At 54.4% G+C, this 13,757-nt stretch overlaps 2 protein-coding genes across 7 annotated transcripts; both read left to right on the forward strand.

Moving 5' to 3' along the window:
- Window positions 1–51: 51 nt before the first annotated feature.
- Map2k7 (mitogen-activated protein kinase kinase 7) lies at window positions 52–9,209 on the forward strand. Of its 6 annotated transcripts, NM_001042557.2 has the most exons (13): window positions 52–345; window positions 2,000–2,047; window positions 4,616–4,757; window positions 4,865–4,931; window positions 5,055–5,168; window positions 5,263–5,382; window positions 5,541–5,648; window positions 5,739–5,918; window positions 6,007–6,087; window positions 6,173–6,315; window positions 6,855–6,900; window positions 7,007–7,137; window positions 8,969–9,209. In NM_001042557.2, the coding sequence occupies exons 1-13, from the start codon at window positions 222–224 to the stop codon at window positions 9,069–9,071; spliced, it is 1,407 nt and encodes a 468-aa protein (NP_001036022.1). In that variant the 5' UTR covers window positions 52–221; the 3' UTR covers window positions 9,072–9,209. The 6 variants fall into 6 exon arrangements, with proteins under 6 accessions (NP_001036022.1, NP_001157644.1, NP_001278706.1 ...); NM_001164172.1 differs by having other exon boundaries at window positions 7,007–9,209; NM_001291777.1 differs by lacking the exon at window positions 2,000–2,047.
- Window positions 9,210–9,525: 316 nt separating this feature from the next.
- Window positions 9,526–12,735, forward strand: Tgfbr3l (transforming growth factor, beta receptor III-like). Its single transcript, NM_001195258.1, has 7 exons — window positions 9,526–9,664; window positions 10,517–10,653; window positions 10,738–11,058; window positions 11,579–11,693; window positions 11,779–11,937; window positions 12,161–12,233; window positions 12,605–12,735. Exons 1-7 carry the CDS (start codon window positions 9,595–9,597, stop codon window positions 12,621–12,623), a joined length of 894 nt encoding a protein of 297 aa, NP_001182187.1. The 5' UTR covers window positions 9,526–9,594; the 3' UTR covers window positions 12,624–12,735.
- Window positions 12,736–13,757: the final 1,022 nt, after the last annotated feature.

Genomic DNA, 13,757 nt, shown 5'->3' on the forward strand with positions numbered 1-13,757 from the left:
GCATGAGGCCCGCCTCGGGCTCTAGGTGGCATCAGCTTCCTACTGGAACCCAGTGCGCACGCGCGGCGTTATGCACGCGAGGCAGGGCGGGCACGCGCTGGGGTGGTCTAGGCAGGACGGCGGCTCGGCGGGGTCATCCGAGCGCAGGCGCAGTGCGGTGTTTGTCTACCCCGGACTGACGGGTGGCCTGGCGGTGAGCGGCGGCAGCGGCGGCGGGGAAGATGGCGGCGTCCTCCCTGGAGCAGAAGCTGTCCCGCCTGGAAGCCAAGCTGAAGCAGGAGAACCGTGAGGCCCGCAGGAGGATCGACCTCAACTTGGATATCAGCCCACAGCGGCCCAGGCCCAGTAAGCACGGCCTCGTGGGGGAGGGGCGGGCGGGGCGGGGCGCGCACTGGGAGGCCCCGCCCACCGGGCAGATCCTGCCCCCGCTTCCGGGGCGCTAGCTCTCCTCCCCTCCACTCTCTGTGCTGTCGGCTTGCAGGGAGAGGGTCACGGTGACCTGGAAGTCGGGTGGGCAGTCTCCAGGGCGACTCTCTCCGCCCACGTACCGCGGTCCCGAAGTTCACACCGTTGGTACCTGAGAGCTTAGTCCCTCACCCTGTGGTCGGCTTCCGGAGCCTTGTCACCTGCACCTTGCAGGCTTTCAGACTCGAAGCTACGCCGCTGTGACTACAACCAAGTCTTTTAACTCTGCAAACAGTTATATCTCTTCTGATTCAGTGGTTCCACTCCTGCCGAGTCAGTGACTGTCAAGAGGTCCCCTCCCCTAGCAGACAGTCCACACACGTGCATGCCTATCTGCCCATGTAGGTCACTAAGTCCTCATCTACATCCGTTTTGATTGGAGGCTTCTATTTGACTTCTTTGGTCATATCAGATGGCTCCTTCTAAGCTTGGAAGGACCTTGTCACTGGACCCAGCTCACTGCCTCCTACATACAGGGGCACCTCATATCTCTAATGACCAACTACTTTTCACTATTGCTGTCTAGCCCTCAGGAAACACATAGCCATCTCTCAGCCTGGCAGCCTTTGTCTACAGGGCTCAAGTGACTGCTACTACTACAGACACCTGTAACCAGTGTAGTCCCATCGAGTAGAAACGCACCTCCTTTCTGAGCCTACTGTCTTTGGGCCTGCCTCCTGACATACGGTCCTGTACCAAAAGTGCTTCCTCTTCCTTTCTAGACACACATCCAGCTTGTCCACCATGACCACAGTTAGCATCCTTGTTGTATCCCAGATACCCCTGTCCCAAGTTGTCTTTGCTGAAAGAATCTGGCTTTTTTTCTCCCCTCTCTGTCCAACCCTTCCTCTGTCCCTCTTGATTCAGCAGAATGTCTTCTTTATATCCTCTGTGATGTAATCTTTGGAGTATACATACTATAGTTGTCTGTGTGGTCACTATGGTAAGAGGGGAAAGGCAGCCTCCTGTAGGTGAAAATTCTGTTCACTACCTGGCCACCTGGCCTGACTGACCTTCACAGCTTGATCATCTTCCTGAAGAGGCATTCAGGATTCCCTCCATCCCTACCCCTTCTGGACAAAGTCTTCCACGTTTCCTTCCTGGGAGTTTCTTCCAGGAACTGGAGATACCCAGAGGTGGGGATGCATTTCACTGATTCTGCCTGGGACCAGAGGTTGGGCCCCTGCTGGATTCCAGGGCCATCCCTCCACGGCCCTGTGGATGAGACAGGGTTGGGAATAGGGTTCTAGGTGCCATAAGAGCTGCCTGTCCCTAGAGCAGAGTAAGACCTGGTAAGGCTAGTGGCTGGCAGGCCCCAAGGAGTCCCCTGCAGGTGTCTGTCTCTGTCAGCTCCACACCTTCCTGCCATCATCCCATCTCTGTTGGTTTCTACCCATCTCTGCAGTTTGGTGCCTTGTGCCTCCCCCTCCTCTTCATTATGATTTGATTTCTTTTCTGTTGGACAAATCGGTTGTTTCTGTTGTGATTTATTGTGGTGTTTTTTTTTTTCTCTTTTCTTCCTTTCCCCATCCAGTTATTGTGATCACTCTAAGCCCTGCTCCTGCCCCGTCCCAGCGAGCAGGTACCAGCCTTTTTATCATTGCTGCTTGCATATCTGCACATTGACCTAACCGCTGCCCCAGCTGCAGAATGCCATCCCTACCCTATGCTGTATGTGGGTGTGTGGGTGTATTTGTGTGTGTGTATAACTTAGGGAGAGAGAGAAGGAAAGAGAGTTCTGTGTCTTCATTTTCACTCTCCCTTAACTACAGAAATGTGAGCCTGGCTATACTTTCTCTGTGTCCATTAGTCTTCTCATTTCTTCTCTGGCTCAATCTGGAATCCTAGAAGATGAAATGAGCTCCCTTAATGAGCAGGAGTCTGCTAAGTGGGCACACAATGATGTGTGTGTGTGTATAAATAAAGTAGGTAGAGATAGGTGCACTGCTCTTATTTAATCTGTCTCAACTATGAAGTGAATGAGTGTCATTATTTGTGTACTGTGTCTCCTTTCAGAACCAGGAACCTAGCAGTAAGTAAAACAGATCAAGCTCCTATCCTGTGGGGCTGAGGATGCAGGATGGACGGGATCCATTAGTGGTCACGAAGCATGTGTCTGATCCAGCAGAATAGTCTAGTAGGGTCTCTGCAGAGGGGTCTCTCAGGGAAAGCCTATGGAGGATACAGGGTTTGAACAAAAGTATACCAAGAGGTTAGGGGAAACAAGACCTCCCCCCTCCACCCCTTCCTCCAACCTAAGGTCTCCAATGCTAGGTAGATCAGCTGTGCTAGTTCCTAGGTGTGTAATGTCCTGTGTGTGTAAGAGAGCACCTGTGTTGATAGAAATGAGAAGAGCTCACTATTGGTGCTAGTGTGTCCCAGCTTGTGTGTATACATGGATGCGTGTATGTGTGCTGTATGTACATGTTTGTCTTTTTGCACATGAGTGTATGTATGTTGGGCTGGTAGCCTGCACACATATGGATCCCATAAGTGGGTACATGTCTCCATGGTCTGTCTTGCTTTCTCTCATTCATTCAATCATTCTCACTTTGTTTTCCTTCACTGACTTATACTTAATCTACTTTCTAGGCCTGCCGTGTGGCTCTAAACCCCTCTAACTTCTGTTCTCAGGGCTTTTGTCTGTCTGTCTGTCTGTCTCTCTCTCTCCCCCCTTTTCCACCAAATCCATGCTTCAGAGAGTGGGGCCAGCAGCCTTTTCCCTGGATCTGGAGCAACCCAAGAGGGCTTGATGGTCTGTGTGGGTCAGGGGACTGGCAGGGAGTACAGAGGTTAGAGGTGTGGTCACTCCAGAGAGCTGAGTTGCCAGACAAAGAAGGATCACACATGTACTCATGGACGTGAGCTGTGGACAGTTCCTAGTGAGTCTGGATACAGTTGGGCCCCAACTACCAGAACTAGAAAAGACCTGGATATCTGCAGTAAAAGCCCATTTGTCTCTGACCATTAATTGCTGGGCCCAAGTTACTAAACGCCATTAGAGGGACTGTGGGAAGAGACGGTAGTAAAGATAAGGGTGGAGAGGTGTGTTAGAAAGTGGCAGGCTCCAGGCCTTCTGCGAAGTGATGCTTGAAGGGTGCTTGTTGCTGTCCTGAGCTGAGCTAGCCTCCGGGAGCCTTGGGACCCTTGAAGTATGAGAGGTTCATGGAGAGCAGATGCTTCCATGTACAAGGGGGCTCACGGCCCCTGCCTCTAGGCCAGAGAGACCCCCTAGCTCTTCAAGGAATGTCCTCTTAATGTCTCATATCCTCTCTGGCTGTCTCTGCAGCACCTCCTCTGGGCAGCTGGGTCCCAAGTCTTGGCTCCTCCTGTCTGTCTTTCTCCTGTCATCCCTCACCCTAACACTACCCGCCCGTCCTGGGGTGCCTGCTGCCTGCCTGCTATCTGCCTGTAGCATGCCCGAGCTGTCCGCATGCAGGCCATTGGGAAGTACCAAGCTCCCCTCCCTGGCCCAGCATTTCCCCCCTGGCCAGCCCAGCTAGCCCCTGGAAGAGCTTTGCCAATTAGATCACCATCGATCTCTCTTCACAAGAAATCAAGCTTACCCTGGGGTTCTGTTCCCGATCCCTTGACCCCAGCTCTGCAGGCCTGGCTGGGAGGTGCACAGATGAGACAGCTGGACAGAAGGTGGCCCTCCCTGGCCTAGGAGTCTAATCTAGGGCAAGACAGCCTGAAACCAGAGTTCCATAGCTCTTGGCTCTTGTCATCCACAGTGTAGTGTTGGTGGCCAGGCCAGGTTCTTGATGGGCATTCTGTCCTCACACATTCCCCATGTGAGCACTGCGGCCCTGGGCTGCTTCCTGGCACTGAGAGGGAACAGAGAGCTCTGCCAGGGAAGCTCCCTGGCAGAGACCCCTCACTTCTCTGCAGTATGTACTTGAGGATAAGCCCTCAGCCTGTGGGACTACCCCTCTCCCACCAGGCCACCCCATCTCCTTTCAGGTCAGAGGGGCAGGAGGAAGGACCCTGAAGATGCCCAGGGGGTGGGGAAGAAGGCCCTAGCCAGCAGAGCAGGGGACTGTTCCAGCTTGGCCGAAGGGATACCAGGAAGGGGAAGATGAGAACGCCGAGTCCTTGGTGGCCAGCTAGATGCTAACTCCTTTCATGCCCCTGGTTTTTAATTCCCCAGCCCTGCAACTCCCACTGGCCAACGATGGGGGCAGCCGCTCACCATCCTCAGAGAGCTCCCCACAGCACCCTACACCCCCCACCCGGCCCCGCCACATGCTGGGGCTCCCATCAACCTTGTTCACACCGCGCAGTATGGAGAGGTAAGCTGGTGGAGCAGGGCCAGCATTGGGCCCTCCTGCTGGTCCGAGGGAGGCGGGTGACATTTGTGGGGGCCCTCCTTACCATCTTCCATTTTCTGTCCTATCAGCATCGAGATTGACCAGAAGCTGCAGGAGATCATGAAGCAGACAGGGTACCTGACTATCGGGGGCCAGGTACTACCTCCCCATAGCTCGGCACCCTGGGGGATGTGTCAGGCAGGACCCGGGCAACCTGGAGGTGGTGGGTGACAGAGCAGAGGCCCTGAGGACCCTCCAGCTGTCTTGCTCTTTTCCCAGCGTTATCAGGCAGAAATCAATGACTTGGAGAACTTGGGTGAGATGGGCAGTGGTACCTGTGGTCAGGTGTGGAAGATGCGGTTCCGGAAGACAGGCCACATCATTGCTGTTAAGGTAAGCCTTCCACACCCCAGTGCCAGGATGCACCTTGTGACCTTGCAGCCTGCTCAATACTTGAAGCTCGCCCCTTGGCTGTCCCTCCTTGCAGCAAATGCGGCGCTCTGGGAACAAGGAAGAGAATAAGCGCATTTTGATGGACCTGGATGTAGTACTCAAGAGCCATGACTGCCCTTACATCGTTCAGTGCTTTGGCACCTTCATCACCAACGTGAGCACCCTGCCTGAGGGACCAAGCCCCTTCTGGGAAAGTCTCAGGTTACCCTCTGCCCCTATAAGGTCCTACATGTCTCCAAGTACCATAGTGTGGCTAGGGTGGGGAAGAAAGCATGGCTGTCCCAAGCCCCAGGTACCACCCTCCTTCTACAGACAGACGTCTTTATTGCCATGGAGCTCATGGGCACATGTGCAGAGAAGCTGAAGAAACGAATGCAGGGCCCCATTCCAGAGCGAATCCTGGGCAAGATGACTGTGGCGGTGAGCAGCTAAATCTGGGCTTGTATGGCTAGGTGGGTGTCCCTGGATTCTGTCTTCCATGACAGGTGCCCAAATGTGTATGTCCTACAGATTGTGAAAGCACTGTACTATCTGAAGGAGAAGCATGGCGTCATCCATCGCGATGTCAAACCCTCCAACATCCTGCTAGATGAGCGGGGCCAGATCAAGCTCTGTGACTTTGGCATCAGTGGCCGCCTTGTTGACTCCAAAGCCAAAACACGGAGTGCTGGCTGTGCTGCCTATATGGCTGTGAGTAGGGCCCTGCTGGGTTTGACCAGGGGACTGGGTGGGCTGGCCCTACCTTCAGGGTATATCCTCCTTCTCTCTCACCTGGCAGCCCGAGCGCATCGACCCTCCAGATCCCACCAAGCCTGACTATGACATCCGAGCTGATGTGTGGAGCCTGGGCATCTCACTGGTTAGTTGGGGCTGCTGTTCTAGGGCTTGGTGGGAAGGCAGGGATCTCTTACCTGCTGTTTCAGCAATGCCTGTCACCCTCCCAGGTGGAGCTGGCAACAGGACAGTTCCCCTATAAGAACTGCAAGACGGACTTTGAGGTCCTCACCAAAGTCCTACAGGAAGAGCCCCCACTCCTGCCTGGTCACATGGGCTTCTCAGGGGACTTCCAGTCATTTGTCAAAGACTGGTGAGCACTCCCATGCTGCCTGTCCTGGCTCCTACCTCTCTACTCCGGGATGTTCTGGAATGTCTGGTGTCCTCATGCTACTGGGGAGGGTGGAGGCTGGGAAAAGGGGACGGGATGAGATGGGCACAGCTACAGGTACACCCATGGCTTGTGGCTGTAGACAGGAGTTAAAGCTGGAGCCCTGGGAGTCACTTTTTGGGTTTGTTTGGACCTGTGGGGAACCGCTGGCCCTGTGGGTGTCTGGCATGGCGACCCTGTGGCTTTGCAATGGAGGTTGTGTAGGAATATCACACTTGAGTCTTAACTTTCTCTGATGTGACCCTCACATTGCGCGTGGTTCCAGCTCCCCAGCTGGGTCTTTACCTAATACTATATTGGGCCAGGAGAGTTTGTGGATCCCCAGCCTGGTGGAGCCTGGCTGTGAGCAGCTGCTTCTGGCTTACTGGAGAGGGAGGGCCTGAGCATAGATGGGCATCCAGGCACAGTCGGGCTTCATTTTTCTGACTCTCATTTCTCTTTTCTCCCTGCTCTTTGTCCAGCCTTACTAAAGATCACAGGAAGAGACCAAAGTATAATAAGCTACTTGTGAGTACCTCTCCCCCAACCCCCACCACGTGTGAAGTCCTCCGGGTCTCAGTTGCAAGACCAGGAGGACTGACTCCTCATAATAAGCAAACTCTTGGGCCTACAGGAACACAGCTTCATCAAGCACTATGAGATACTCGAGGTGGATGTCGCGTCCTGGTTTAAGGATGTCATGGCGAAGACCGAGTCCCCAAGGACTAGTGGAGTCCTGAGTCAGCACCATCTGCCCTTCTTCAGGTAGCCTCATGGCAGCGGCCAGCCCCGCAGGGGCCCCGGGCCACGGCCACCGACCCCCCCCCCAACCTGGCCAACCCAGCTGCCCATCAGGGGACCTGGGACCTGGACGACTGCCAAGGACTGAGGACAGAAAGTAGGGGGTTCCCATCCAGCTCTGACTCCCTGCCTACCAGCTGTGGACAAAAGGGCATGCTGGTTCCTAATCCCTCCCACTCTGGGGTCAGCCAGCAGTGTGAGCCCCATCCCACCCCGACAGACACTGTGAACGGAAGACAGCAGGCCATGAGCAGACTCGCTATTTATTCAATCATAACCTCTGGGCTGGGGTAACCCCCAGGGGCAGAGAGAAAGCCCCTTGTCCCCATCCCCCCAAACTCCCAGTGTCTGTCCCCTCCACCTTCTCTCGCACACATGCTTGCTCTACGTCTTTCCTTCTGTCCCCTCCCTCTCTACCACTGTCCCTTTCTGGTTCCCCTGTCTCCCTCCCAGCCTCTGAAGCCTGGGTGCCGCCACTCTACCCTCAGTGGAAGGAAGCCCCAGGTTCATCTAGGCTTCCTTAAGTCTTTGTCCTAGGATGGCTTTGTGGGCATTGTGACTGCAGCCAAATGGTTGCTGTCTCTGTGTCTGTCTGTCTCTCTTTGATCTCAGGGGGTCCTTTTGGAGTTTATTGTATTTTATTGTACTTGGTGGGGGTGTGTTGGGGGGGGGGTGTCCTCATGGGGTCGGTACCTTCAGAAAATTTTACCAAAGTAATGTTTAGCTGCTTGTGGTGGCCCCCTCTCCTCCATTGCCTCAGGCATTGGGGGTTGGACTGCTTGCTGCTCCTTGTCATTTCTGGCCTAGGAGAGGCCAGGCTCCATGGGGGACCCTCACATGGGACTGGGAGCTGCTGACAGTTTGGGGTTGAGTAGAAGAGCTCAGGTGGCACAGAGGGAGACCAGGGGCCTCAGCCACACGATGGCCTTCAGGGAAGGTGTATGAGGGATGCAGTAGAGAGTAGCAGGTAGCAGGGAGGGACTGTTGGGAACAGTGACAGGAGGGAATCCTGCCAAGGGGCAGGAGGGGTCCCGAGAAGTCAGGGATTAGGAGTGAAGGGAGTAGATGTGGAGGTCCGAGCATGTGAATCAGGGACGAGACGGACAGGCGTGAATGCAGGGGAGGCCAGAGTATTGGGATGCGACGCGACTTACTCCCAACATGCCCCTGAGCATGCTTTAGCTCACCTAGAGCTGACCAGCTCCAACCCAACCTGTGGCCTGGACTGGGCCAGGTGCCTGTCCCATTGTCCTGCAGTTTCGAGGACAGAGTGGGGTATGTTTCCTTTTTGTTGGTGATGCATGCAGTTCAAGTGGACAAGAGAACAATATAACAAAACAAAAAAATTTACAACCACAAATCCCAGCACCAAAGTTGAGAAACCTTGCTGGAAGTAGCTGATGCAACCATACGTAGGCTTAGGTGACACTGTGGCTCTTAACTGTCCTGTTGACGCCTCTTCATCCTATTCTCACAATGCCGCATGCTTAAATCGTAATAGAAGTCATCTTCTATGCCCGGGTAGGGTAGGGCACCCTCTCTCCTTATCTCCTGTGTTGGGGAGGCGGAATGAAGTAGGGAGAGAGTAGCAAGCCCGGCCCCACCCTTACCATTCTGAGGCTGGCCGCAGCATGGCTAGCCTTTGTGTGTACTTAGGTCACATGGCTGGTCCCAGGGCCAGCACAGGCCCAAGACTGGGCCTGATGGTTTTATTTTTATTTAACTTTATTTTCTGTGTGTTGTCTGTCTGTCTGTCTGTCTGTGTTGTCTTTGTCTACTGCCCTCTAATGTTAAGTGGGAGTCTGGAGGAGTCTCCCACTTCCCCACCTTCTCCCAAGTCCTTCCCTCTGTCACCAGCCATCCCTCAGGCCCAGGCAGAGTGGGTCTCGGGCAGGTAGGGACCTGGAGTGGCCTGGTCCCACCCTCTGACCTCCTCCTCAGGCCACCAGTGTTGCCCTCTTCCCTTTTTAAAACAAAATACCCTTGTTTGTAAATCCTTAGACGCTTGAGAATAAAACCCTTCCCTTTTCTTCCGAGTCTGGTGTCCTAAGCCTGGTAGAGTGTACAGAGATATGGGAAGGGCCTGGGAGGAGGGCTTTTAGTGTGGTTAGGGATGACATTCATGGGAAACTAGCCGGGCCGGGAGCTGGGTGGGAGGTGTTTGGAGTGACCGAAGGCATCAGGCAGCTTTGTGAGGGGCCCCCCTTGTAGAAATTTCAGTACATCAAGAAAGCCCTTATCCATGGCTGGCCTTGAGCATGTGCTCAGATGTCAGCCCCTCCATCCTCCGCCCCCGCTCCCTGCTTCCCAGGGTGGCAGCCTCACCAAGGCCAGGGCTACCTACCCACACCTAGAGGGCTGGGTACAGCCCAGCCAGGTGCTCGCTGCCGGTCTGGAGCACTCGAACCTGGACAGGCCGCCATGGTGGGCACTGCGCTCCTGCTCCTGGCCCTGCTCCCTGGGACCTCCAGTAAGCACGGTACACCACGTGGTACGTAGAGGCTGCCACGGGGTGGGGGCATTGTGTCCCACTTGCCCATTGTCCCTTCTCAACTGCGTTTTGCACCTGGATGTGTGTGGTGGTGTGGGGAGGGGGAGGGGTGCCATCCCTTTTTCTTTTCCCAGACTAGCCCCTCTGCCAGTTGCCTTAAATTTCTCAACCAAGTGATGGTAAGGGCTGTGGATATAGGGTCAAGTGTGCAAATCATTCGTGATAAACCCCCAGCTAACTGCTGCTTGAAAGCAGTCATTTGCTTGTATAGGCTGTGTGTGTGTGTAAGTGCAAGCCTGGGTAAACACAAAAGAGACCATCCACCCTTACCTCTTGGTGCTCTCTCTCCTCTGTTTGGGGACTTAGAGATCTGTTGAACAGAAATTCCCAGTCCTGTTGCCTGTCTGTACTGAGCCTCTGCCCTCTGGAGGGATACGGGTGGGCACCCTCCTGACTGCAACAGATGCCAGTAACCTACTTCTCCTTAGTGGCCAGTAGCTCATACTGGATCTTTTAGACTCTAAGGCTTTAGCAACCTGGGCAAAGCAGAGAATCCTGACTTCATCTCTGCTGACCACCACCACAGGAGGGCATTAACTCCGTGTGTCCCCCACATCCCCTTGCCTACTCTGCAAATGGCACAAAAGGTCAGAAAATGAAAGAGCACAGCTTTGTGCTGGCTTCAGCTTCTACTAGGCCCTGATGCCACTAAGCGGTACATGGTTGTAACTTGGAAAGAATTTGGCATGCGGCTGAGCATGGGTAAAGAGACCACCTGTAATGCATCCCTTTTCAAAGCGAGACAAGGGCTCCCTAGAGGGAATTGCGCCCTTGCTATGTGCTCTGTTTCAGCACCTCTGTTACCTGGGGCGCCTGGCCCCTGGCTGCGCAGACCCCTTTTCAGTCTGGAGTTATCAGATGCAGAGGACGCGTTCCCTCGCCGCGCAGGGCCACTGGAGGTTCCGGCGGACAGCCATGTGTTTGTGCAGGTGCGGGCGCCTTAAACGACGAGGGTGGCTGGGAAGAGGGATAGATGGGGACTGGTCGACCTTGATGGCGCCTTGATCCTGCAGGCGGCCCTGGCCCGTCCTTCACCGAGATGGGGCCTAGCCCTTCACCGATGCTCAGTAACACCTTCTTCACGCCCGACCCTGGGGCCTGCCCTGGTGCTTCTACGTGGGGGCTGCCCCGCCGACGACTCTGTCAGCTTCTCACCACCTCCACGCCCGGATGCTGCTAGCGTCTCACGCTTCAGCTTTCGCCTGCGTCCGGTATTCAATGCCTCAGTACAGTTCTTGCACTGCCAGATCAGCCGTTGCCGCCGTCGCAGCAGTCACCACCGCCGAGCTGTCCGCCTGACACCAGTGCCTTTGACCCCACCAGCACCATTGCGGGTGCGCTAACAGAAACAGTAATCTCGGCACCTGCGGAATATTCTCTAGCTAGGCAAAGGCATTTCTGGCAGCTGAGGGACCTTAGGAAGCAAAGTGCTTTATGGTCTGGGTCCCTCTCACAATGGGTACTGGGTATAGAGATATCCCTCATGGGGCTCTGCAGAAGGATTCCCGGTAAGTAGACTAGAAATGTACAGCCTGTGCTCTAAGATCCTTGGGTGGGATCTGGAGTCCTTTTAGGGCTGGAAGGCTGGATTCAAGAAAACACTGCGATCTATCTAAACTTCTGCACATTTGATTTGCAGGCCTCACTTGAGACCTAGAGGTTGACATATGGGGTGTTCTAGGGCTGAAACCGTTTTTAGGTTTAGGTTTATGGTTATGGTTACGCCCAGGAGTCCCGTGGTAACCTCCTAGCTCTAGTGGAAAGCTGGAAGCTTAAGCCCATCATAGGAGCCCTGGGAGACCAGACCCAGAACCACCAAGGCACTGAAGTCTGGTTTCTTCCCTTGCAACCCAGTGTCTGCCTCAGGATGAGGCATGTGCGGGCAGCAGCTTGAGCCTTGGTACCGACAGCCCCCACCTGCACATGCTGACACAGCCCATCGTGGTCACAATACCTCGTCCGTCCCCTAGTAAGCTCACAAACGGCCCTGGGACCGGGATGGGAAGGACAGCTTGGTCCAAGGCCTAGTCTCAGCCTTGCGCGTGTCCCCATAGGGCCATCCAAGAGTCTCCCAGGCAGGTCGGTACACCCGGAGCCACCCGCTCCAGCCCCTGCAGCACTGGAGCCTGCACCGGTGGTGGCATTGGTGTTGGCGGCCTTCGTGCTGGGTGCTGCGCTGGCCGCTGGGCTTGGTCTCGTCTGCGCACACTCAGGTACTGACTTCTGCTCCGCCAGAACCCCACACCTATTTCCACACGTTCAGACAGTCTAGTAGTCTACCTGCCCCACCCCCAACCCCGTGAGCCCATATCCCTGAACCTGCCTCCAGGATCTGGCCCTTAGGGCTGGTACACTTGTAGCAGCTCCCACCAGGGGGCGCGCTTAATCTGGCGCAGGGCACAGGCAACTCCTATTCTAGCTAGCTTCTTCTTTCAGCACCCCCACCCCCAGGCCCGCCTCCTAGAGCTTCTCTCAGCGGCCCCCAGCTCCAGAGACCCCCAGTAGGCAGGTAAGTACTGGGTGTGAAGGTCTGAAGCAAGAGCTATGAGAAGGGCATGGTGGTAAGGATCGTTCTTAGAGTTTACTCATGGGACTCCAAGTACTTTGTGCATTCATTTAATCTTCTTTTGAACAACATTCAGATAGATAGAAGAAGAATGCTTTTATGAGGCTAAGTAACTTGTCAAAGGTGGAGCTGCAAATGGAATTTGGGAGATGGGGTCCCGAGCAGTGAAGAACGGGGTCTTTAGGACTTGAACAGATATGTAAGAGGGATTTATACAGTTTTAGTTTCACACACCCCAATACATAGATTGGTGAAGGAAGCCAAAGCTTGTTGGGAGAATGTGACCTGAGCCTCTGTCACCCCCTCTCCCCCAGAGATGGCACCACCCAGTGAGGTCCTGAGATCCACTCAGCCGTGGTTTACCGTTCAGAAGGCCTCCTGCGTGTCTTCTCTCCCCTCTCCCTGTCCTCACTCCCCTGTTCAAAATAAATTGGTGACCTGCTAACTTCTGGTGGAGTCAATATGCTCCCAAACATGGGCAGGGGTGGAGTGCACGAGGGGAGGCTCCAGGCTGTACCTTGGGTCCAGATGTGGGGAGATTTGTGGCTTGGAAAGACTTAGAATGGAGGGGTGGGACTCCAACCCCCATGAACACATACAGCCAGGGAGAGACATGGGCCATTTGCCTGAAACAGAAAAGCACACACAACCCAGCCGGCTTACGTTTAAATAGAGTCTTCCTTTCCTCCCTCCTTCGTTCTCTCCCAAGTTGGACCTTCTTTGTTCTTTACTTCCATGTCCCTCAACCAACCTCCTCAAACTCGAGTCTCATCCTTGTGTTAAGCAAATGTAATGGCTATTCCTGGTTGCCAACTTGACTATATCTGGAATGAACTACAATCCAGAATTAAAGGGCTCACCTGTGATCCAGATCTTGAGGCTGGAAGACACAAGTTTCTGACCTGGATTTTAGCATGGAGATCTTGAGGCATAGTGGCCATGAAAAGCAAAGGCCCACGTAAGGTAGTACACACCTTTAATCCCAGGAGACGAAGGCAAGGGGATCTCTGAGTTCAAGGTCAGCTGGGGACAAAGCAGGTCCCAGATCCAGGCTTGGTGGTACACACCTTTAATCTGGGCCACACCTTCTGCTGGAGACCTACATAAGGACATTGGAGGAAGGAAGACTCACTCTTCTTCACCTGCTTGCACTTAATTGCCAGCACATCTGTTGGAGCCTACTTCTACAGAAGACTAGCTGAAACAACTAGCCTCGTGGGGACTGAGTCACTTCTAGATTCTTGGACTTCCATTCACAGCTGCCCATTGTTGGGTTAGTCAGGCTGCAGACTGTAAGTCATCACAATAAATTCCCTCAATAGAGAGACATTCTGTGACTCTAGAGAACCCTGACTAATACAGCAATAAAGGAACTTCCGGGTTTAATCCACCAACGAGGAAACAGGCTTGGCAATACTATATCCCCTCAGAAGTGTCTAGGGCTGTCTGCCCCCATAACCCAGACTT

This window comes from Mus musculus, chromosome 8, assembly GCF_000001635.26.
Source record: "Mus musculus strain C57BL/6J chromosome 8, GRCm38.p6 C57BL/6J".
Taxonomy (NCBI): domain Eukaryota; kingdom Metazoa; phylum Chordata; class Mammalia; order Rodentia; family Muridae; genus Mus; species Mus musculus.